We start from the raw sequence: 22,663 nt of genomic DNA, 5'->3' as shown, positions 1-22,663 counted from the left end.
TACTTCTGTCTGCCAGTGTGTGCCTGAATAACAGTGGGACTTCTCATATGGAGAGAGAAATATATTGTGTGAGCTAGTCTAGTGTGTCCTGGAGATTTAGACCAGATTTAAGTGCAATGCCAAAACACTGCATAGAGCTAAGCGGATGAGCATGTCTTGTGTGCTTCCTCCTCTCCGCCTTGGTTAAAAGGAAGAGATTGGACAAATTAAATTATTAGTTTTAAACTAACCTTGGCTTATCTTAACAACTGGAAAGTACAGACAGTGGTTAGTTTAAGCTATGGTTTGTTGAAACAAGCCAGAATCATAAACCCTGGCTTGATCCTGGCTTGTTTTTAAAAAATGACAATTGAACCAGGGGTGGAGAACCTCCATTCCACAAGCCAAATTTGTCTTGCCAGGGCTCTCCAGTTGTCCCACAATGACATTTCAGAGAAGCTATGCTCACTTGCCCTCCACATGATGTCATATTAGACATCAAGTGTGGGGCAGGTAAGGGTGGGGCTTGGCTGAAAGGGGCTTTGCAGGTACTCCCTAATGGATTGTCTGCAGAGGCTTTAGTGTAGTGCTTCCCAAGCACCTGACACCAGCTGTTAGTTGTTGGGAGTCCGGGAAGCACTGGTCAGAGGGCTGAGCAAACCCTTTGAACTATCCCCCCAACCCCTGTGGGCCAACATTTACCAGTGTCAATCAGCTTATGTCACTACAACATCAGATGACTGTCAGATGGGGGGAAAGAAATAAAGATCTGGTCTGCTGGGCTGATGAGATTTCTCACCCCTGGATTAAACTAACAAAAGTTCCAATTTCAAATTTAATGAGAAATTCCAGTTAAAAGCTGGAAACAGATGGTTTCATTCTTTCTGTAGCCATACCAAATGAGTTAGAAAATAGACTTACTGCAGAGATTTTTAATGTCACTCATTCTTCTTCTGGAAAACTCAACTTTTTCTAGTAAAATTTTGCATAGCATGGAAGTTATGCCAAGATATATCAGTTCACCATTCCCCTTTTCATTGGGTAGTGCATTCTTGGAGATAAATGAATTACTAGTGCTTGACGTCAAACATTTTTGTGTGATATTAGTCACTAGCCTATTAACTTTATTTCATGTAGACAGTTTTTTTAAATGATTGCCTTCTGTTTGATAGGTTTCAATTTTTAGTACCAAAGCGATGGAACAGCAAATACAGACCAGTGTGCATTCATTTAGCAGGCACTGGAGACCATGTAAGCACACATTACTTTATTAATGCTTTTTAAAAACCTGCTACACTTGTGCTATTTAATTTATTTTTATGAAACCTTTGTCTTTTTAGTACTTTTGGAGACGACGCACTCTAATGGCCCGTCCAATGATCAAAGAAGCCTGCATGGCTTCACTGTTGTTAGAAAACCCTTATTATATCCTTTATGCCAAGCAAAACATGTCTATGAGGTACAAATACAAAGGGGAAAGGTTGTGCTGTTTAGTTCCAACACTAACATGGTGAAAAGAGAACTCTCAAAGTATATGAAACATCAATCATTTGTATGTTTCCTGTATAAATAGGCAGCTTGGAAATTGACTGAACTGTGCTAGAAAAAAACTGGTCTGTACACTACCTAATAGTTTTACTGCAGTATATGTGATTTTGTTTGAAAAGAAATCAATTAATCTGTGAAAATTTTGCAGCTCCCCAGAGGCATATGTAATTGAAAACAATGTGTGTGCAATTATATATTAGTAAAACTATATACAAATAAAAACTCAGAGGAGCATGTGCTGCATCCATGTATGCAGCCAAATCTTGAGAGATACCTTTAAGGAGCTGTGCCCACAGACCCAGCGTTATCTAAAATTATCCACCTTTTAAAAGCAGCTTGGGGGGGAGGGCATGAGGACAGTTTAAAGAAATAATGGGAAAGTAGTGCATAGGCCCACCAATTTAAAATGGCAGTATGCTTCTGAATACCAGTTGCTGGAAACCACAAGAGTGGAGAGTGCTGTTGATCTCAGGTACTGCTTGCAGGCTTCCCATGGGCATTTGGTTGGCCACTGTGAGAACACGATACTGGACTAGTTGGGGCTCTGGCCTGATCCAGCAGGCTGCTCTTATGGCAAATCCCCGTACTTTATTTTAAACTTGTATTTGGGGGGCAGGGGTTCTTTTGGGGCAGCTGTTGAGGCAAACCTTTATCTTAGCTTACTGTTTTTCATAAGCAATAGCACAGAAAATATGAAACAGAACACTGCCTCCCTCCCAATAGCAAAGTCAATTACAATCACACTTCCCAGTTGCTCACTTTTTATTTTGGTTCACTTAAGCATGAAAACAACCAGTAGCAATTTCTTTTGAGGCAATTAGTACATACACAGTGGTCATATTTGTATTTGAATTGTTCCAGTTAAGAGGTTCAGTTTCCAAATGTGATTACTAGCCATCAATCTTTTGTAAAATGATTAGTTTTCTGCCCCCCATTTTGGGTCCTAATTTGCTGTGTTAATTTATCTATGATTAATATTTCTCAGGTTTTTTTTAACTCAATCTTCTGTTGGCATTTTGATAGATTTTTATTTTTGTGCTTTCACTAATCAGGCAAGTTGTTAACAAAATATGAATTACTTATAGAAGCATTTTATTATCCTCATGGTCACTGGGCTCCTGCTGGGAGGAAGGGTGGGATATAAATAAAATAATAAATAAAATAAAATAAATTGTTAATATAATTCAAATTGCTAACTAAATTCACAGTTAAAATAACTGTTGATTTTTGTGTGCAGATTTATTTAAACATTTAAATATAAATTGTAATGAAAATGTTGAAACCCAGAATGTATATATGTTTGCATATGAATTTCTTTGACTTGTATGTATACATGGATGCAGAAAACCTAAGGATCAGTTGTAAGTATTATGAATGCATCACATTTTGCTAGCTACTCTCTTTCCTCCATTTCTTTCAAAAAAAAAATTAGGAAACAGATGTACTGCTTAAAATTCTATAAATGTAAATCTTAGAGGATACACACAATTTTAAAGTTGCCAGCTTTTGCATACCTTGACTGTGAAATGGTTTTGGTCAGCATGTTGAATGTCTTCAGATCACTTATGTAAGTTATTTCAGTAAAAAAACCTTGATCCAATTACCCAGCAACTAGGTGTTACAAGATGTTCGGCAGTATGAAAACTAGGTCATTTCATAGAATTGAACATTGCATCCTATGGTAGATTTCTGGGTGATCTCTGGTAGATTTGCAGGGTTTCCTCCTTAAATTTGGCAGCTGACACCAGGAAGGTTTGGTGGAAAAGCAGTAGATTTTTGTGGAGAAGGACTGAGAATTTAATTCTGGTACATGGACTTGTATACACTGTGTTAAGTGTGTGTATTTTGCACCTGACTCTGATTGGTGACCTTGCGTTTAGTTAAAAACAGCCTGAAGTTTGCCCACCTGGGCCCTAGGAAATAGGCTACCTGCAATGAAGTTGTCATTCTATGTTACATTCTAATAGATTGAGGTACAACTCAGGAAGATCCTAACACAAATCCCCTTACTAGCTGTCACAGGCAAGCCATTCTCTCAGCCTCGGTCCCTCTCATCTGGAATACTGGGGAAAATAATGACTTACCTTACAGGTTTGTTGCAAGGATTACAACTAGGTTATGCATGTGAAGTGCTTCCAATATATCTATTATTATTAAATACAAGTTTGCCATAAATGACCACTGAAGTGACAGTGGTAACAAAAATATATTGAAAGAGGTAAACATTGAAAATGATTCCTTCAAATGAATCTCTTCAATATAATAATCTATGTTTAGAAAGGAAACTGCTTTTAGCATTCATATGTTTAAAAAAGTAGTTTCTCTGCTGATATAGGTGGATTTCAACTATGTGCACAAGCTTTCAAATTCTCCAGAACTGTTCATCAGGATAACAGAGCAATTTTGTTTTGGGGGGTGTGTGATGTTGGCTGCAGTTTAAACTAGTCTGCATCTGGTCACAGTCTTGAGATGGTATGAGGGAGTCTTAGCAGTCATTCAAATGAGGCCACTTTAGGCAATACAAAGGTATCAGGTTGTACCAGTGCCTGATGGGAACTGGTTAGTGTAACAATGGCCAAATCTCCATCACTAAAAAGATAAGCTCTCTCTGTTATCCAGGTCTGCTTCCGTCTGTAGGTGATACACACAGGATTCTTGATAGGTTGAAAACAGGAATTAAGAGAAACTATACAATTAGTAAAATTGGAAATATGCTAGGTCAGAAGTAAATAGAAGCTAAACTGGATAACTTTAACTAGCAGTTGAAGGGAATGTTTCTCAGAGAATCAAGTCCCATTTTCAGATGGTGTAAAATCCTCTTTCTCGTGTATGGGATCCTGCCATAGAATGGCTAAACATAAAGGGACAATAAAGGCTCCAAAATCCATATTAGGGAAATACCTTTACTGGACCAACCAAAATACCACAAAATGTTGCATAAGTTTCAAGTTCTCCAGAACTTGTCTTTCCCACTTCCTCTCTCTTCCTTATTGCTCTGCTTATCACCTAGCCTGATGAAGACTTTTGGACTGATGAAGACTTCTGTAGAACCTGAAAGCTTGCACAGTATTTTGTGATATTTTGGTTGGCCTAGTACGGATATTACCCTAATATGATTTTGAAATATTTCTAATGGGCCATTGCAACTACCTTTACTTTCTGATCAACTGTCTGGTAACCTTAATTCATAATATTGTGAGATTTTAAAATGCCAGATAAATGTTCATTAATATTGGGGTGGCTTCATTTGCTTTCTTAGCCCAAGTTGCAGCTTCAAAATTCTTTATTGTTTTTGTTTGCATATCACAGTGAGAAATAGCCCCTTATGTGTAGCATTGTACAAATTATGGTTGGCCTTGATAGCCAGTCATTTGTTATTTTCCCAAGTCATCTGGAACTTGTATATGACACTGGGGAGTCAGTCTCTCACCCTGGGCTGGTTTGGGGCCCACTTACTTATGGCAAAATATTCTTGCCACTTCCATTCAGCTCAAAGCAAGTGGCTGATGCCTTTCCTTCCTGAAGAGTGGAGTCATTCACTTACCTTATGTCATGCTCTAGATGCATTTGGAAATGACAGGACAGATTCTTGTTCCTTCAGAGTGCAAGGTGGGTGAAAGACCCTGCCACTTCAGAGGAAGTAATGCCAAGCATTGAGAAATGGCAAGAATTTCATGCTGCTTCCGAGAGTCTTTGAACCTGGATAAGAAGCTGTGATGTGGAGAATTAATGGGATGAGTGTCTCATAGTGGTGACATGTAAGAAAATGGATAATTGCCAATGGCAATGATTTTTGTGGAAACCTGTCTGGGAAACTAGACTTACTAGTACAAATATTCTACCATGAATGTTCCTATTGATCTGTGTGCCATGTGTGCAAATTTAACACAGGAATAATTCTAACAAGTAATAGGTGGAGAGTTAAGAGAGGAGTACACCAGACAGTTAATATATGTGAAGCATTGCATAATCTCTGTGCTATAATAGAACTCACGACAGTTCTCTTACACTTTTGTCCAAACCCTGGCCATAAACTAGAAGAACTGCCAGATACAACTGCCACTCACTGCAAATGTATTTCACAGTGAAGCCTGGTCATGGTTATAGCATTTCTCTTGCCCACCATTTTGAGTGAGGACTGGCAGTTTTGACCAACTGAGAAGGGAAGAGAATCATACAGGAATTGCTGTTCCATATTCCTAAACTCTTCTGCTTTCCCCCCAAATTAGTAAAGCACACTGAACAAGTGTAACATGCTGGATTTTGGCCAGGCACCAAATCTATAAATCATAAAGTTTAATTGTTGCTTTACATGTAATGTTCCTATGGAGACAAAGCTGCTATATACCTCTTTGGAAAATAAATTCTGTAGCTTCAATGCACATTGCACTGCAAATCAAATATGTTCAAGACTGTCATCATAGTAACGCATTTGAAATCCTGGCCTTAACCAGTAATTGTGGATTACACAATTTATCCAGCAACTTATGGCCAAAGTCCACAGCTTTTCTTCTTAAGGCAGTATCAATATTTTTAAGGCCTTTTTGTCACAAAACAACTTGATGAAGTAAATATGAATAAACTTACTGTCCAGAATCCATTGCTGGCAGTTTTGTGCTCCGGTTTACTCTGAAATATTGTTCAAATACCTATATTGTTGGGCCCAGTTTGTCTAGGCAACAACTACATGGTTAAATATAATCATAACTTTCCTTGTATGAAATGGGTGAAAATCTTTATGACAATCATGATCTGATTCAAATCTTGACTTGCTGTAGATATGGTTATATGGGTTATATGTTATATATATATATATATTAAAAGTTGGTCTTTTTTTGTGAGGAAAGAAGGTCATGTCTGAAAAATGTCTCTGACCTGTTTGTGATGGGAGGAGCTCTTGTGCTAGAATCAGCAGCTCTTTTGCACTGGTTGGAAAGAGAAGGCTATGGACCCCTGGGAATGACTGGAATATCCATGGGAGGACATGTAAGAGCTTTTTTTTTTTTTAAGTGGTAATTCAGTTGAAGCTTACTTACGTCCATCGTTAGCTGCTTTTAAGTGTTATACGTAACTGTAAAAGTGAGCTATCTTAATCACATGACATAGACATGAAAAAAAGGATGTGCAGATTTGGAAATTGTCTTTCATTTTCATACTATATTAGACTGAATAGGGAGAATAGTTTGATCAAATTCTTCTTAAATTTCAATTTTATGTAAATAGTAACTTCCTTAGCTGCTGTTTAGAAAATGTCATTGAATTCATCAGTATACAAGAGAACAGTTCTGCTGAGGTTCAGCCTTCATTCTGTCATTCTGTCTTTGCTCTGCTAAGTCAGAAATGTATCTGGGTGTCTTCTGGCAATCAACATATCTGTTGATACTGTACAAGTCAGTTTTGTGGCTGTATGAAGCAGGATCGTTAGTGTCTTTTCAAGAATACTGTGCTTATGTGAAATAATTATATCAGTGAAAGAGCATGGAATGCATTCTCTCATGCACCTCAGCTCCAAACATTTTCCTGTCATCACAGTTTCTTCTTCTACAGATTTAATTGCTGAATGTATAAACATCTGTATACGTATAAATGGGAAAATTAGATGCAGGAAATACCTACTAAAGATTGTGTGTGTTTAGCCCTTTTAAAGATAAATGCAAATGTATATTTACTGGATGGAAGCACATCCCTGTAATGTGCTGTGTGCTTTATCTGTGTGGACGAAATCAACTTTGTTTTCACTGTGACCCCCTGCTCATGCAATTCTAGTTGGCAATCTCTAATTATACAGAAATCTTAGGCACCAGTAGTCCTTAACTGATTGTCTCATGTCCACCAACAGACTTTCTAGTTTGAAAACAAAATAGTTCAAGAAGTTTAAAAATCATTGGCTCAACAGCCCATCATAGCTACATCTGCAATTGTGTTACTCTAACCTGTTGTGTGTTCCATATAACTTATATCACAGTTGTTCCACCAAATGGCAATTAATAATAATCAGCATCATAAAAGGTTTGTTGAGGGATAGTCAAGGCTTCATAATTTATCCTTAAAGTTTTAGTTGAGATAGAGCCAGTTTGACTGGGGAAAGCCTGGTTCAAATCCTTACAATTCATGTATCCTTGGCCCATTATTTATATCTGAAGCTAGCTATATAAACAGGTCTGTTGTGAGGATAAAAGGAGAATCTTATGTTATCCGATTTTCAAGGATCTCAAGATTCATACTTAGAAGAGGAAGGATAATTCCTTGGAAGAAGGATTTGTATTGAATACAAATGTACTGCTTTTAATGGTTTTTAAAAATGTTTTTATATTGCTATATTATGTTCTTATATTTTATGAGAGGGCAGTATAACAATATTTTTCTAAATAATTTGAAGTTCTTAGAGAAATCTTTTAATATAAATGCTGTCTACTTTTTGTATGAATGATATTTGGGAGAGAAAAGTGAGAAAAGGGGTAGTTTTTTGTATGCTATAAAATAGTTGGGGGAGCATAAGTGATTTCCTTCATAGATAATAAATTTATTTAACTTATGCTTATTAGAACAAAATAATTTGTTACTCTGTAAGGAGTTATGAAACCAACTGTGTTGTACAATTAATCTTTTAGTTTGAAGCAAATGAAATGTGTGTAAAGAAAAATAATAGGACTGAAAGTTATTTATCTTAAAGCCTTTTGGAAGAAAAATACTGAGGTGACTAATAAAATATCAAGTGCTATACCAACTTATGTGAGAACCAGAAAATACCTTTATAAAATATATATTGTCTTCTGTTTGTCAGATGGCGTCATTAGCAGTGTCAAATTGGGCTAAACCATTGCCACTAGTTCCCTGTCTCTCCTGGTCTACAGCCTCTGGTGTTTTTACTACGGTAATGTATTTGAAGTTAATAGTATACAATGACAACAAGTTAAAAACCCAAAGGTTTCAAAGCTCTAATGCTTGTTTGTGTATTTATGATTAAATTTATATCCCGCCCTTCCCCCTAGGAGCCCAGGGCTACAAACAAGAACACTAAAAACACTCTAAAACATCTTAAAAACAAAAGACTAAAACATATTAAAACAAGACATGTCTAAGAGCATATTGAAACAAAGCATCTTTAAAAACATATTAAAACAAAACATTTTTAAAACATTAAAAAAAGTTTAAAAACAACTAAAAAAGTAATTTAACACAGACTGGGATGAGGCCTCTACTTAAAAGGCTTGTTGAAAGAGGAAGGTCTTTAGTAGGCGCTGAAAAAATAACAGAGATGGTGCCTATCTAATATTTTATGGGAGGGAATTCTAAAGGGTGGGTGCCACAACACTAAAGGTCTGCTTCCTGTGTTGTATGGAGTGGAGCTCCTGATGAAATTGTGTCTGTAGGAGTCCATCACCTGCAGAGTGCATTGATCGACTGGGTATAGAAGGGGTAAGACTTATCTTTCAGGTATCCTGGTCCCAAGCTGAATAGTACTTTGTACACCAAAACCAGAACCTTGAACTTGGCGTGTAGTTAATGGGCAGCCAGTGCAATTCTTTCAGCAGCGGGGTAACATGTTGGTGACGCCGTGCCCCAATGAGCAGTCACACGGCTGTATTTTGCACCAGCTGCAGCTTCTGGACCAACCTCAGGGGCAGCCGCACAGTAATCCAATCAGGTTTGATTATTGTTGGAACAGTTTACAGTGGAAATACTTTGTGTTCTTGGGGTTAGGATGGAGTTACGAAATTTTAAATTGAGAAGCAAGTTTTTTAAGCTTACTCCATTTCTCAGTACCTCACCAGAAATCTTCTATTTCTAAATGGTTCATGTGGCACAGAAGGCAGTTGTCTGAGACATGCAGGCTGTGAAGGAACTGGACTTTGATGCACTGCACTGTTACTATGGACTACACTTTTTATGGACTGCTGCATTGTACAGCCACAAGAGTGACTGTATACTATAGCTGGTATGGATTTGTCACATTCTGCTATGTTATATTGAAAATACCCTCCATGCCATTCTGTTGCTTCCCATACGCTCATTTCAAAACAAAACCTTACAAAACTTACAGTCCTGAACTCAGAAACACTTGCTTAACAACCCTGTAAGTTCCCATGGCAATATATAACAGTCAGAGAATTGAGAATTCAAAGTGTAAAACAAGAGGGGGGAAAATCCAAATCCCTGTTGGACGTTTTTCTGTCTGGTCTCATTATTTGTTGAAATTAATTAAAGATCAGCCATGTTCACAGAGCATCTGTAATCCTATTGCTGACCTTGCCCCATACTGACCTGCATCTGCAGTTTAAAAGTTTTTAAAAAAATGCCTGGCTGATTTTTAATTAATTTAAGAAATTTAGCATTGGACTCCAAGGTCGGGCATGCTCAGTGAGAACCAACTGTCAGTGTTCTAAAAGCCAGACTCACAGCTGTTTGGCTAGGCTAATCAGGGGGCCACTCCCATACCAGACCTTTATTCTACTTTATACAGTCATGGCTTCCCCCAAAGAATCCTGGGAAGTGTAGTTTCTGAAGGGTGCAGAGAATTAGGAGATTCCTGTTCCCCTGACAGAGCTCCAGTGGCCAGAGTGCTTTAACAGTCAGCCCCTTTTCTGGGGATTATATCTCTGTGAGGGGAATAGGGTCTCTCCTAGCAACTATCAGCACCCTTTACCAACTACAAATCCCTCCCCCTTCCTACCGTCCCCCCTCCCTGCTCCTCCCCCAAGTTAGTTTCACCTATCCTAAGCATGATTGTACAGGAGTAAATCCCACTGAACGCAAATAGCATGCAAATGATCAAACCTTTCCTATCCCCTTCCCTCCCCCCTCCTGTCCTTTCCCCCCTTTCAGTTTTTACCTATTCAAAGCCTGATTGCATGGAAGTAAATTCCACTGAACTCAATAAGCATGCAAATGATCAGACCTGCCTTCCCCCTCTCCTCCCTTCTTCCTTTCTCCTCCCCTGCCCACTCCAGCTCTTCCTCCTCCCCTGTCCACTCCGGCTCTTCTTCCCTCCTCCTCCTCCTCCTCTCCACAGTCAGTTTCACCTATCCTAAGCATGATTGCACGGGAGTAAATCCTACGGAACTCAATAAACATGCAAATGATCAAATTTGCCCTCCTCCTACCCCCTGCTCCCATCAACCTCCTCACCTCTGCCCTTCCCTCTCCCCATACCCTCATGGTCAGTTTGATTGCAGGGGAGTAAATCCCACTGAACTCAATAATCATGCAAACAATCCATTCTCAGCAAACTTGCACGGGATCCCATTTCTTACCTCCCAGATTAAAAAGCAGAGAAATTCACTAATAGGCAAAAAATACACCTTGCGGTTTAAGAGTGTACCTGTAGCCAACAGATATTTCTGTCAAACTTCAAAAAGCAGGGAAATTGGGCAGCTATAATGAATGCACCAGGGGAGCAAGACACCTGACCTCCTCTGAGATACTGTACTATCCTACAGACTTGTAAAAATGCAAACACAGTTTGGGTTGGTCTGTCACAGTCCAATCCACTTCGTGTGTAGCTTGGAAGAATTTGGTAACATGTGCCTCTGAGTATATGGTGAGTGGTGGCAACACCTGCAGTCACCCCAGATAACAGAAACAAGACATGTGCTGTGCTGATCTTGTTTTAGCAGGGAGGAAGCAACAATATAAAGATATAGTTCAGATACAGGGCCTTGCAAAAGTAATCAGATCCCTGACCAATGCTCTCGTATTACTGAATTACAAATGGTACATTGTAATTTTGTTCTGTATGATATTTTATTTTGAAATCAATTTTTGTAAGGTGACATTGGTTTTATGTTGGAAAATGTCTGTAAGAAACATAAAAAACGGAAACCTGTTGCTTGCATAAGTATTCAACCCTCCCACATTAAATTTGGTAGAGTCACCTTTTGCTGCAGTAACAGCTTTAAGTCTTTTGGGGTAGATATGTACCAGCTTTGCACACAGTGTCGGAGGGAGTTTGGCCCATTCTTTCTTGGCAGATTCACTCCAGGTTGTTCAGGTTGGTTAGACGTCACTTGTGGACTGCAATTTTCAAAGAGCACCACAATGGGATTGAGATCAGGACTTTGACTGGGCCACTGTGGGACATTCACCTTTTTGTTCTTGAGCCACTCCAAATATAACTCAATACATAGTTGTCAGGCCCAGGATGTGACTCAGGAACCAGACCAACGATTGTAGTTAATTCGTGTTTTATTAGGGTAATGTCCAAACAAAGACTGCGTTTTCTCATGAATCAATACAGGGATACAGGTCCTGCGGCATTGGGAGAAAGTTGACAGAGCAAGGGACTTCTTCCCGCCTGTTCTTTAAGAAGGGGCCAAACGGGCGCGCAATCTTTCGCTCCTCCTTAACTGCCCCTCAGGTACTGCCCGCCTTCCCCCCCTTCTCTCCTGTCTTTTCAGCTGTCTGCGTGTGCGCGGTGAGGGGGGAAGCATCACCCCCTCCTCTTCTGAAGTTTCCGATTCCAGGATGGGGGATAGGGGAGGGGCTGATGGTAAACTGCCTCCCCGCTTTTCGGCTGTGAGCAGCCCTCCCACTTCCCCCTCTTGCTCTGAGCCTGAAAGAGGGGGAGGCGTGAGAATGTCCAGGGAGGGCTCAGGCTCCCCGTTGCTAAGCGACCTTATCACTGGCAGTTCCTCTGTTTCGTCTTCGCTCCAAAGGGGGGAAGTTCCTCCCCCTTCCCTCTGCCATCCATCCGAATACTCTTCTCCCAACTCTCCGGGATCCAGCTCCCCGGGATTGGGACCCCAGCTCTGCCTTCCGACAATAGTTTGAAACACAAAAGGCTGTCTTCACCATCATATGACATTGACCAATAAAAAGGCTTTGAAATTAATAAAAATAAATTTGACACAGATTTCTAGGATGAATGATGATAGAAAATTTAACAAAATTGAAACCGGTATTTAAACATATGGAGTCCTTAAAACAAGAGTTTAGAATGGCTTGTCACTGCTTCATAATGTGGCCTTTAATTTCAGGGTGTACTGAGCAAGGCAGTGAACTGGAGAGAACTTGAGAAACAGTATTATACTCAAAGTGTTTATGAAGAAGAAATAATTCAAATGCTTGAATATTGTGGAGTAAGTATAATTTTATTTTTCATGCTGAATATTACCTCTGCAGAGTGTGGTGTAGTGGTTAAGGTGTTGGACTATGACCTGGGAGACCAGGGTTCGAATCTCCACACAGCCATGAAGCTCACTGGGTGACCTTGGGCCAGTCACTGCCTCTCAGCCTCAGAGGGAGGCAATGGTAAACCCCCTTAGAATACCGCTTACCATGAAAACCCTATTTGTAGGGTCGCCATAAATCGGGATCGACTTGAAGGCAGTACATTTTACAATGTGTGAAAGCATATTCAGTACATGTTACAGTGTTCAAACACTTCAGCAAAAATATTACATAGGAATTTATTGGATTTGTAATTCAAATATCCATGTCAAAGAAGATATATTAACATCATTGTTCATGTAAATATAAAAATGCATTACCCCTCTTCTGTGAATTATTTTTACATTTGTGTATATTCAAATAGTGGCTTATGAGAGAGGTTGTCAAATACTGTTTGTGATAAAGGAGTGTTTTCATGGTAGGACTAGGACCAGCAAGAGCATCTTAACCTGATAATTGCATTTTTTGATCCTTAGTAAAAAATACTTGGTTATCTCATATATCTGTGAGAATTGCCAAATGGCTCTGTTTGTTATATATTCACCAAATGGCTTTAATGTTTGTTACATATTTACCATTTTTATAAACTATATAACCATGCATAGTTGCTATTTAAAACTGGAAATATTTTTTTCTCAGGGTATTGAAAATAATTTGAATATCCATGGATATCCATTTCAATAGGAAAATCCAGTAGGACATCTGTTCCTATTTTCTTCTGGTGTCCTGACTGTAGCTAGTTGCTGGGGGTGGGGTGGGTAGAGGCCACGTTTGCAGATGTGGGAGGTCCATATGTCAATAGGAAAAACATGCTTTGCATGTAGGTGGTCCCAGGTTTAGCCCCTTAGATCTCTATTTGAAGGATGGTAGGGTTAGGGCTGGGACTTATGCCTGAGACTATGGAGAACTGCTGTCAATCAGAGCAGTGCTGGACTAGTGGTTTGACTCCGTATAAGGCAGCTTCATACGTTCTATGTAACCTCATGGTTTGTTATTAAGATAATTTTGATTAGGTTAACCAAAATTTAATGCAAGGTAGGTTGTAGCGGTAGATTATTGCCTACCCTTCACCCAAAGATCCCAGGGCAGGTCCCAGCCATTTAAAACTATTAAAAAAGTTAAAAACCACCAAAAATCACATTACAAAAAACAAGGTTGGATCCTAAAAATATACATCTATGATACCTGAGGTCAGGGTAAAGAGGTACATCTTCATCATTCGCTGAAAACTGTACAGTGATGTTCCCAGATGTACCTCTGTGGAGAGGGAACTGCACAGGGTCTGCCTAAGAGAATGCTCTTTCCCTCTCCTTGAGCCTCCAAAGGTGGCAGAACTACCAAAAGGGCCCCCTCTGTTGATCTCAACACCTGAGAGGGTCTGTAGGGAAGGAGGTGGTCATTTAGATATTTGGGATCCCAGTCTTTTAGGGCTCTAAACACTAACATAAGCACCTTGAATTGAGCCTGAAAATGAACTGGTAACCAATGCAACTGTTTTAAAACAATGGTTATATAAGTTCTAAAGGGAACCCAAGCCAGTCGTCTAGCTGCTGCATTTTGGACCAGCTGAAGTTTCTGAATCATTTTCAAAGGGCAGCTCCTCATATAGCACATTGCAATAACCCAATCTAGAATTTACCAGAGCATGGAGTACTGTGGCCAAGTCATCTCTGCCCCAAAGGGGCAGAAGCTGGCAAACCCATCCAGCTCATTTAGAACAAATTGTAGATGTTGCTATTTTTTTTAAAAAACCCAAATGTTTTAGGGATCCCAGAGTAACTGGTAACTTACAGGGACAGCTGCTTAATTTTCAAAGTGTCTTAACTGAATATTGTTATTTAGACAGATTCATTCAAGATGGGACAAGACTTTGTCAAAAATTCTCCTGGCAGTGTGGACAGTTTAAGCAACCTGGATCTGAATTCCAATACGGTGAACCTGGATACCAGAAACAATGTTCTGTCTGTGGAAGCTGGTCACTGCCTTAGCAGTAGCAAAACTACTCTAAGTGCCTCAGCAGAAGGACTGCTAGTGCAAGAGGCATCAAAAATGCACTGCATAAACCAGACTTTTTCAACCAGCAGCAGTAGCAATAAGGATTTTACCAATGAGCAGAAGAACCTGATAAGTGGAAAAAGTGACCGTTTACAAAGAGAATCTTTAAGATTCATGAAAGGGGTGATGGATGAATGTACCCATGTAGCTAATTTTTCAGGTATATGCTAATTTTAATATGGTTTTGAAATTGCTTTCTTTTTGTTGCCCTTTGCTTATTTCAACCCTGTTAAGTAACATTTCCATCTTTTTTTCAACCTTTTTCCAAAATGTCATTTCTGCATTGCTTCTATCATGAAAAGGTGGGGTATAAATGTAATAAATAAGTGAGCACACACTGACCACACACAACATTTAAAGTTGAAATTCTCTTTTTTATATCCGTTGGTTCCTACTTTTTCTAGAACTAGGAATGTAGTTTATATGGGAAATCTTTTTTTGTAAATGGAGTCCTTTGAAGTATAATATGTTCATAAAAGCATACTCCAATGGTCTGCTGTGTGAGGCAAAAAGCAGATAAGGTTGAGTACAGTGGCCATTGCGTCATTGCAAATTATGGTGAACTTGTGCAACAGCAACTTGACTAATACAACTTCAACATGAAAAGACAGATGTGAAGAGAGGGATAGCAGGGGCTAGTGACATCCATGTAAGAGGAAATGGCCCCTTGTGCTGCTGCAAGGCCAGGACGAAAAAACATTGAAATGAAAAGCTTGAGTGCCAAGCCCAATTATTCAGATCCAACAAAGTGACAAAGGACCATATTCTGCCATAGACCATGAAACATGTTGAAATCAGAGCACTGCCATAGATCCTATCTCACTACCCCATGTATCTGTGAGCACATAGGGAAAGATGCAGAGGCAGGAAAGGTTAAGAACATAAGAAGAGCCTGCTGGATCAGGCCAGTGGCCCATCTAGTCCAGCATCCTGTTCTCACAGTGGCCAACCAGGTACCTGGGGGAAGCCCGCAAGCAGGACCCGAGTGCAAGAACACTCTCCCCTCCTGAGGCTTCCGGCAACTGGTTTTCAGAAGCATGCTGCCTCTGACTAGGGTGGCAGAGCACAGCCATCATGGCTAGTAGCCATTGATAGCCCTGTCCTCCATGAATTTGTCTAATCTTCTTTTAAAGCCATCCAAGCTGGTGGCCATTACTGCATCTTGTGGGAGCAAATTCCATAGTTTAACTATGCGCTGAGTAAAGAAGTACTTCCTTTTGTCTGTCCTGAATCTTCCAACATTCAGCTTCTTTGAATGTCCACGAGTTCTAGTATTATGAGAGAGGGAGAAGAACTTTTCTCTATCCACTTTCTCAATGCCATGCATAATTTTATACACTTCTATCATGTCTCCTCTGACCCGCCTTTTCTCTAAACTAAAAAGCCCCAAATGCTGCAACCTTTCCTCGTAAGGGAGTCGCTCCATCCCCTTGATCATTCTGGTTGCCCTCTTCTGAACCTTTTCCAACTCTATAATATCCTTTTTGAGATGAGGCGACCAGAACTGTACACAGTATTCCAAATGCGGCCACACCATAGATTTATACAACGGCATTATGATATCGGCTGTTTTATTTTCAATACCTTTCCTAATTATTGCTAGCATGGAATTTGCCTTTTTCACAGCTGCCGCACACTGGGTCGACATTTTCATCGTGCTGTCCACTACAACCCCGAGGTCTCTCTCCTGGTTGGTCACCGCCAGTTCAGACCCCATGAGCGTATATGTGAAATTCAGATTTTTTGCTCCAATATGCATAATTTTACACTTGTTTATATTGAATTGCATTTGCCATTTTTCCGCCCATTCACTCAGTTTGGAGAGGTCTTTTTGGAGCTCTTCGCAATCCCTTTTTGTTTTAACAACCCTGAACAATTTAGTGTCGTCAGCAAACTTGGCCACCTCACTGCTCACTCCTAATTCTAGGTCATTAATGAACAAGTTGAAAAGTACAGGTCCCAATACTGATCCTTGAGGGACTCCACTTTCTACAGCCCTCCATTGGGAGAACTGTCCGTTTATTCCTACTCTCTGCTTTCTGCTTCTTAACCAATTCCTTATCCACAAGAGGACCTCTCCTCTTATTCCATGACTGCTAAGCTTCCTCAGAAGCCTTTGGTGAGGTACCTTGTCAAACGTTATGGAAAAGAGGCCACAGGGTAAACATGGGACCATTGCAGATTACAAGATGATGCCAACTTATACCAGAGCAAGTTCTGCAGCCTTTAACATCACTCATAGAATTGGGCTATAAGATTTTTTTTTCCAGTGGGAGCAAGAAAGCTGGTTACATGTTCAGAAGCTCTTGTATATGGAATAATTTTTTCTTTGCTATTATTTTCCCCACTTTAATGTAATCTAATTCACTAATAGGCAAAAAGCCCTTGTGATTTAAGAACGTAACTATAGCCAACAGATATTTCTATCAAACTTTAAAAAGCAGGGACATTGGAGGAAGGGGGAGGGGAGGAGATTAGGTAGGTAGGCACTGGGCAGAGGGAAAGCCCCTTTCCTTTCCAAAAGGAAAACATTGTGAACAGCATCATTTTTCAGGGTTTCCCCCACCTTTTTATTCTACAGCAGGCACACGTAGCCTTCCACCCAAATTTAAACCAAAGCCATCACTGGCCACATCCACACCAGACATTTTTTTCACTTTAAACAGTCATGGCTTCCCCAAAGAATCCTGGGAAGTGTAGTTTGTGAAGGGTGCTGAGAGTTACTAGGAGAGACCCTATTCCCCTCACCGAGCTACAATCCCCAGAGGAGGGGGCTAACTGTTAAACCACTCTGGCCACTGGAGCTCTGTCAAGGGAATAGGAATCTCCTAACTCTCTGTACCCTTCACAAACTACACTTCCCAGGATTCTTTGGGGGAAGCCATGACTGTTTCAAGTGGAATAAATGTCTCGCATGGGTGTGGCCCCGATTAGCCCAGTCAAAGAGTTGTGAGTCTGGCTTTTAGAACACTGACAGTTGGTTCTTACTGAGCATTCCTGCGCTATCATAGTCCAATGTTAGATTTCTTAAATTAATTAAAAATCAGCCAGGCATTTTTTAAACTTTTAAACTGCAGAAGATGAAGGTCCGAGTATGGGGCAAGGTCAATAATTGGATTACAGATGCTCTGTGAACATGGCTGATTTTTAATTGATTTCAACAAATTACGAGACCACAGACAGAAAAAAGTCCAACAGTGGTCTGGATTTTTTTCTTGTTTTACACTTTGAACTCTAGATTCTCTGAGTGTTTTGTGTATCACCATGAAAATTTAGAGGGTGGTTAAGCAAGCATTTCTGAGTTCAGGACTATAAGTTGTAAAGTTTTGTTTTGAAATGAGCTTATAGGAAGCAGTAGAATGGCATGGGGGTATTTTCAATTTAACATTGCGGAATGCAAACAAACTATGCCACTCTTGTGGCTGTATAATATAGGCTTTTGACAGGGTTATTTTATCAGTAAAAAAATGAGGCTACATTAAATGGTTGCCAATTGCTAAAGAAATAATTTTACATCTTCATGGAATTGTCTTGTACTATTAACTAACGTTTCTCTAACAACATCTTCACCACTAAAGATGGCATATTTAGTTTCAAAGAACTTCACTATACTTTGTTCTCAGTTCCAGTTGATCCAACACTGATCATAGTAGTTCAAGCCAAGGAAGATGCTTATATTCCAAGAACTGGAGTGCGCAGCCTTCAAGAAATATGGCCAGGATGTGAAATCCGATACTTGGATGGAGGTCATATTAGTGCTTACCTCTTCAAACAAGGATTGTTCAGGTTAGGCATCAAGTAAGGAATGAAAATAAAATAGAGCTTTTAAAGTTGACTGCATTCAGCAGACTTGGGCCCACTTCAGACCTAACACTAAACGATAGCTTTGTGCTATGTGAACAAGCAGAATTTCACTTTGGGCTTTAGCACTTTCCTCCTCTGTTTGATCCAGGCTTTTTTCAACAAAGCATAGTTTAAAGTAAAGATGTGGCAACTATGGTTGAGCATTATTTCTGAAATGGGCTTTAATTTCTATCCAATTAATTTTGTTTTATATTTCAGTTGACATAATTAGATTTTCCAAATGTATTCAACAAGTAGAGATCCTCAGTTTTGTCAATTATTGGACTCTTCTCCCAATCATGTGGAAGGTCATAGTGATAGCTCATGGAGATTTCGGATAAAAGCCACACTTCCCTCCTCTTGAATTAGTGAATTCCATTCCCCACCTCCCAAAACAGTTTAATTGAAACTGAATTTATTACAACGAACTCATTCTCTCCCTGCACAGTTGTTAGTCAATGTAAATAAAAGGTGTGATCTTTAATTTGGAATGATGCATGCCTAGCTTTCAAAATCTCTAAAACATCTGTTCCTTTCCAATAATTCCTTCCTCTTCCACTTAATAGGTTTCAGGCAGGTTGCTGGCTTAAGTAACCCCTATTCCAGACTTTGCTCAGGAGGGTTTTCATTTACACTACCGTTTTTGCTGGCTAAGTTCCACTGGGTTGTTAGGTCATGTGACTGACCTGAAAGAGGTTTTGAATAGGCGTTAAGTCTCTCCTTGCCTTCTTTTGGGACTTATGCTGGCTTACGTTCTGCTGGTTGGGCCCTACTGAACTGGGGTGAATGAGTTACACCTGCATAGCTCTGGTTGTGTAACAGTGAGGGACTTATGCCAGCCTAACTTTGGCTGAGCCCTGGCTAAGTCGGGAAAGCCCTAGATCTACCAAATCCATACTATCTCACCCTGGCAAATCTCGAGTTTAGATTGTGCTGTTAGAAAAGGTGGAAGTGATCTTACAAGTCTGCCTGGTACTAGTTGTGGATTTCTGAGATCTGCGTGTGTTCATAAAGCAGTTGTTAAAATCTTTTGTTAGAACACTATGCTGACTCTGGATCAAAATCTTGTAAATTATTACTGTACCCTCATTAATGGTGTTCATCTTCTCTCTTTTTCTTTTAGGCAAGCTATATATGATGCATTTGAACGCTTTCTACAGAAGTATGGTGTATAGTCCTATCCTCTTAAACTGCTCTGTAAAGTTTTGAGCTATTTTTAATGTGGATATTCTTGTTAACTTCATGTGGAGAACAAGTCAGAAGTTAAATTAAAAGTCACCAATTGGATGGTATATTCAACTTAGTGATATGTAAGACTGTTATCAACCAATTTCAACGTTAACTTGCATTAGTCATGCCACCGACAATTCTAGCACAATTTATTAATGAAGATCATGTCTGTTTATAGGATACATTGTTTTTGAAGATTATTTTATTTGGGAAATGCACATATTCTTTGAAGAGAGACCAATACAGTATTGACAGCTGTTTAAAATTGGCTTTATGTAAATTTCAGTTTCATGCCCCACGTTGTCATAAGGAGTTCAAAAATATAGTCATAAGGCACAACAAATCACCTACAGGGAGGGGACAAACTAGACTCAATTTGCTCAACATCTTGAAAGGTTTTTCAGTGGAAAAATCCTTAAGGTAGTCTATACAGACACTTAATTTTAGCAGTAGGCAGATACATGTATCCACAATCTTCAGTATCCCCTAGCCCTGTTTCTACTTCCGTTGGAACACTGTAATTTCCTGCATCTCTTTACTAATTCTTTTTTTTAAAAAAAGTGTCCAACTTTAATCATACAAAACAGGAGCGCTCTGTATGCTCTTGAGGCAGGGGGAAGTGCATTATCTCTAGCTACAAGGAATAAAAAACTGTTAATTGGCTGAAGTGCTACACCTGAAATGAAAATAAAGTGTGGAGCCTTCTTTAAATGTTGCATATGTTTAATGCTGGCTTTCTTAAAGAACATTTCTTTTACAAACTATTTTGCTTCATGTTGCCCTATAGCAGCAGCTTTTTATACTGCTATTTTAGGTTGGGTCCAAATGAAAATTGCTGCCAAGGGAGGAAGGGCAGTGTATAAATTCAATAAATAAGTTAATCTCTTTAGTTCCACTGAAATCAATAGGACAAGGTAATCAAGACTAACTTAATTCACATTGATTTTAATTAGGATGCACACCTTAACGTGGTGAGGGGTTTCAGAGTGTTCACGAAGCTGACAGCAATGCCGTCAGGGGTCTAGACCAAGAGGCTAGACTCCTAGCAGGGGCACCCAAGGCGGAATGGTCAAAGCTGAGACACCAGACTAAGATGCATCCAAACTCAGAGAAAGGCAATGGTAAATCACCTCTGAATACCTCTTACCACGAAACCCCTAAGAACAGAGTATCCAAAATGCAACATGAGATAGTGCTGGAGGATGAGACCCCCAGGTCAGAAGGCACTCAAAGAGCTACTGAAGAACAAAAGACAAGGACAAGTAGCTCTGTCACTAATGACGCAGCTGGGTCAAAGCTGAAAGGAAGCCCAAAGGCTGATGCACACAGATGCGAAAGGAGAGTCCGGAGTTGTATGATGCACACAATAGGAACATTTCCCTGAACCAGGGAAAGATAGAAATTGTCAAGCAAGAAATGGAATGTATCAACATTACAATACTTGGCGTGAGTGAATTAAAATGGATGTGGATGAGGCATTTTCAATCAGGCAACTACAAAATATTTTATGCAGGAAAGGAGAAATTAAGAAGAAATGGTTGCTTTAATAGTGACAAGTGATGTAGCAAAAACAATTGAGAGCTACAACGCAAGGTCTGAGCAAGTTATATCAATGAGATTTAACGGGAAACCTATTAACATAACCATCATCCACGTCTACGGTCCAACGGCAAATGCAGAAGAAGAAGAATTGGAGAGATTTTACGCAGAAGTACAGGAAGAAATTGATCTCTCACCAAAACAAGATTTTTTGATAATCATGGGGGACTGGAATGCAAAAGAAGGGAACAGAGAAGAACTAGGAATTGTGGGGAAATAGGGCTTAGGAGATAGAAATGAAGCAGGAGAAAGACTTATTGAATTCTGTGAAGCCAATAATTTGTTTCCTGCAAACACATTTTTTGAGCAACCGAAAAGACAACTGTACATGTGGGCATCACCAAATGGTCAATATAGGAATCAGATTATATAATTGGTAGCAGAAGATGGAGAAGTTCCATACTATCTGAGAAAACAAGACCAGGAGCAGACTGCGGTACAGATCATGAACTGGTCATACTGAAAATCAAAGTAAAGCTAAAGAAGAACAACAAAGCAATCATAATGCCAAAATACAATTTAAACAACATCCCAGAAGAATATAAAGATCAAATAAGGAACAGATTTGAGGCTGTAAATTTAGTTGACAGAGAACCAGAAGAACTATGGACTGAATTCAGAGACATGATCAGGAAAGAAAAAAGACAATACCTCTAGTTAAAAAAAAGACCTCAATGGATGACTGGAGAAACTCTTAAAATGGTTAAAGAGAGAAGGAAAGGAAAAGGAGATAGAAACACAGAACCCAAAATACAACTATACAACAACTAGTATGTAGGGACAAAGAGAACTATTACAATAGTTATTGTGTAAAAATAGAAAACAATGGCAGAACAAGAGCCCTATTCCAAAAGATTAGAGAAATTACAGGGAAATTTAAAACAAGGGTAGGGATGTTGAATAATCAACGGGAACACGCTGTCTGACAGAGATGAAATAAAAGGAAGATGGAAGCAATACACTGAAGAACTCTATACAAGAGATGCAAGGATGACATTCATTCACCGAGGAACCATATGATGAAGAATCAGAAATTTTAGAATGTGAGGTGAAAGCTGCTCTATTCAATATACATCCCAATTCCTAAGAAAGGGGATCCCATGCAATGCAGTAATTATTGAACTATTGCCTTAATATCCCATGCAAGTAAAGTAATGATCAAGATTCTACAACAAAGGCTCTTACCATATATGGAGAGAAAAATGCCAGATGTCCAAGCTGGACTTAGAAAGGGAAGAGG

The 22,663-nt window shown here is 39.5% G+C and overlaps 1 protein-coding gene across 11 annotated transcripts in view; it reads left to right on the top strand.

The window, feature by feature from the left end:
- Window positions 1-20,540, top strand: part of ABHD18 (abhydrolase domain containing 18) — a 43,498-nt gene extending 22,958 nt beyond the window's left edge. For 7 of the 11 annotated variants that reach the window (XM_061585063.1, XM_061585069.1, XM_061585070.1 and 4 more), the window contains 9 exons: window positions 1,152-1,230; window positions 1,320-1,406; window positions 2,863-2,888; window positions 6,375-6,513; window positions 8,312-8,401; window positions 12,504-12,605; window positions 14,539-14,911; window positions 18,375-18,549; window positions 19,718-20,540. In XM_061585063.1, coding sequence (XP_061441047.1) covers window positions 1,152-1,230; window positions 1,320-1,406; window positions 2,863-2,888; window positions 6,375-6,513; window positions 8,312-8,401; window positions 12,504-12,605; window positions 14,539-14,911; window positions 18,375-18,549; window positions 19,718-19,769 — 1,123 coding nt within the window. In that variant the 3' untranslated portion in view covers window positions 19,770-20,540. Of the gene's footprint in view, window positions 1-1,151; window positions 1,231-1,319; window positions 1,407-2,862; window positions 2,889-6,374; window positions 6,514-8,311; window positions 8,402-12,503; window positions 12,606-14,538; window positions 14,912-18,374; window positions 18,550-19,717 lie in introns of those variants that run through there. The other 4 variants (XM_061585066.1, XM_061585073.1, XM_061585075.1 and 1 more) reach the window with 4 other exon arrangements.
- The last annotated feature ends 2,123 nt before the right edge of the window (window positions 20,541-22,663 follow it).

Source organism: Rhineura floridana, chromosome 9 (assembly GCF_030035675.1).
Source record: "Rhineura floridana isolate rRhiFlo1 chromosome 9, rRhiFlo1.hap2, whole genome shotgun sequence".
NCBI lineage: Eukaryota > Metazoa > Chordata > Lepidosauria > Squamata > Rhineuridae > Rhineura > Rhineura floridana.
This window is presented reverse-complemented; position numbering and strand designations above follow the sequence as displayed.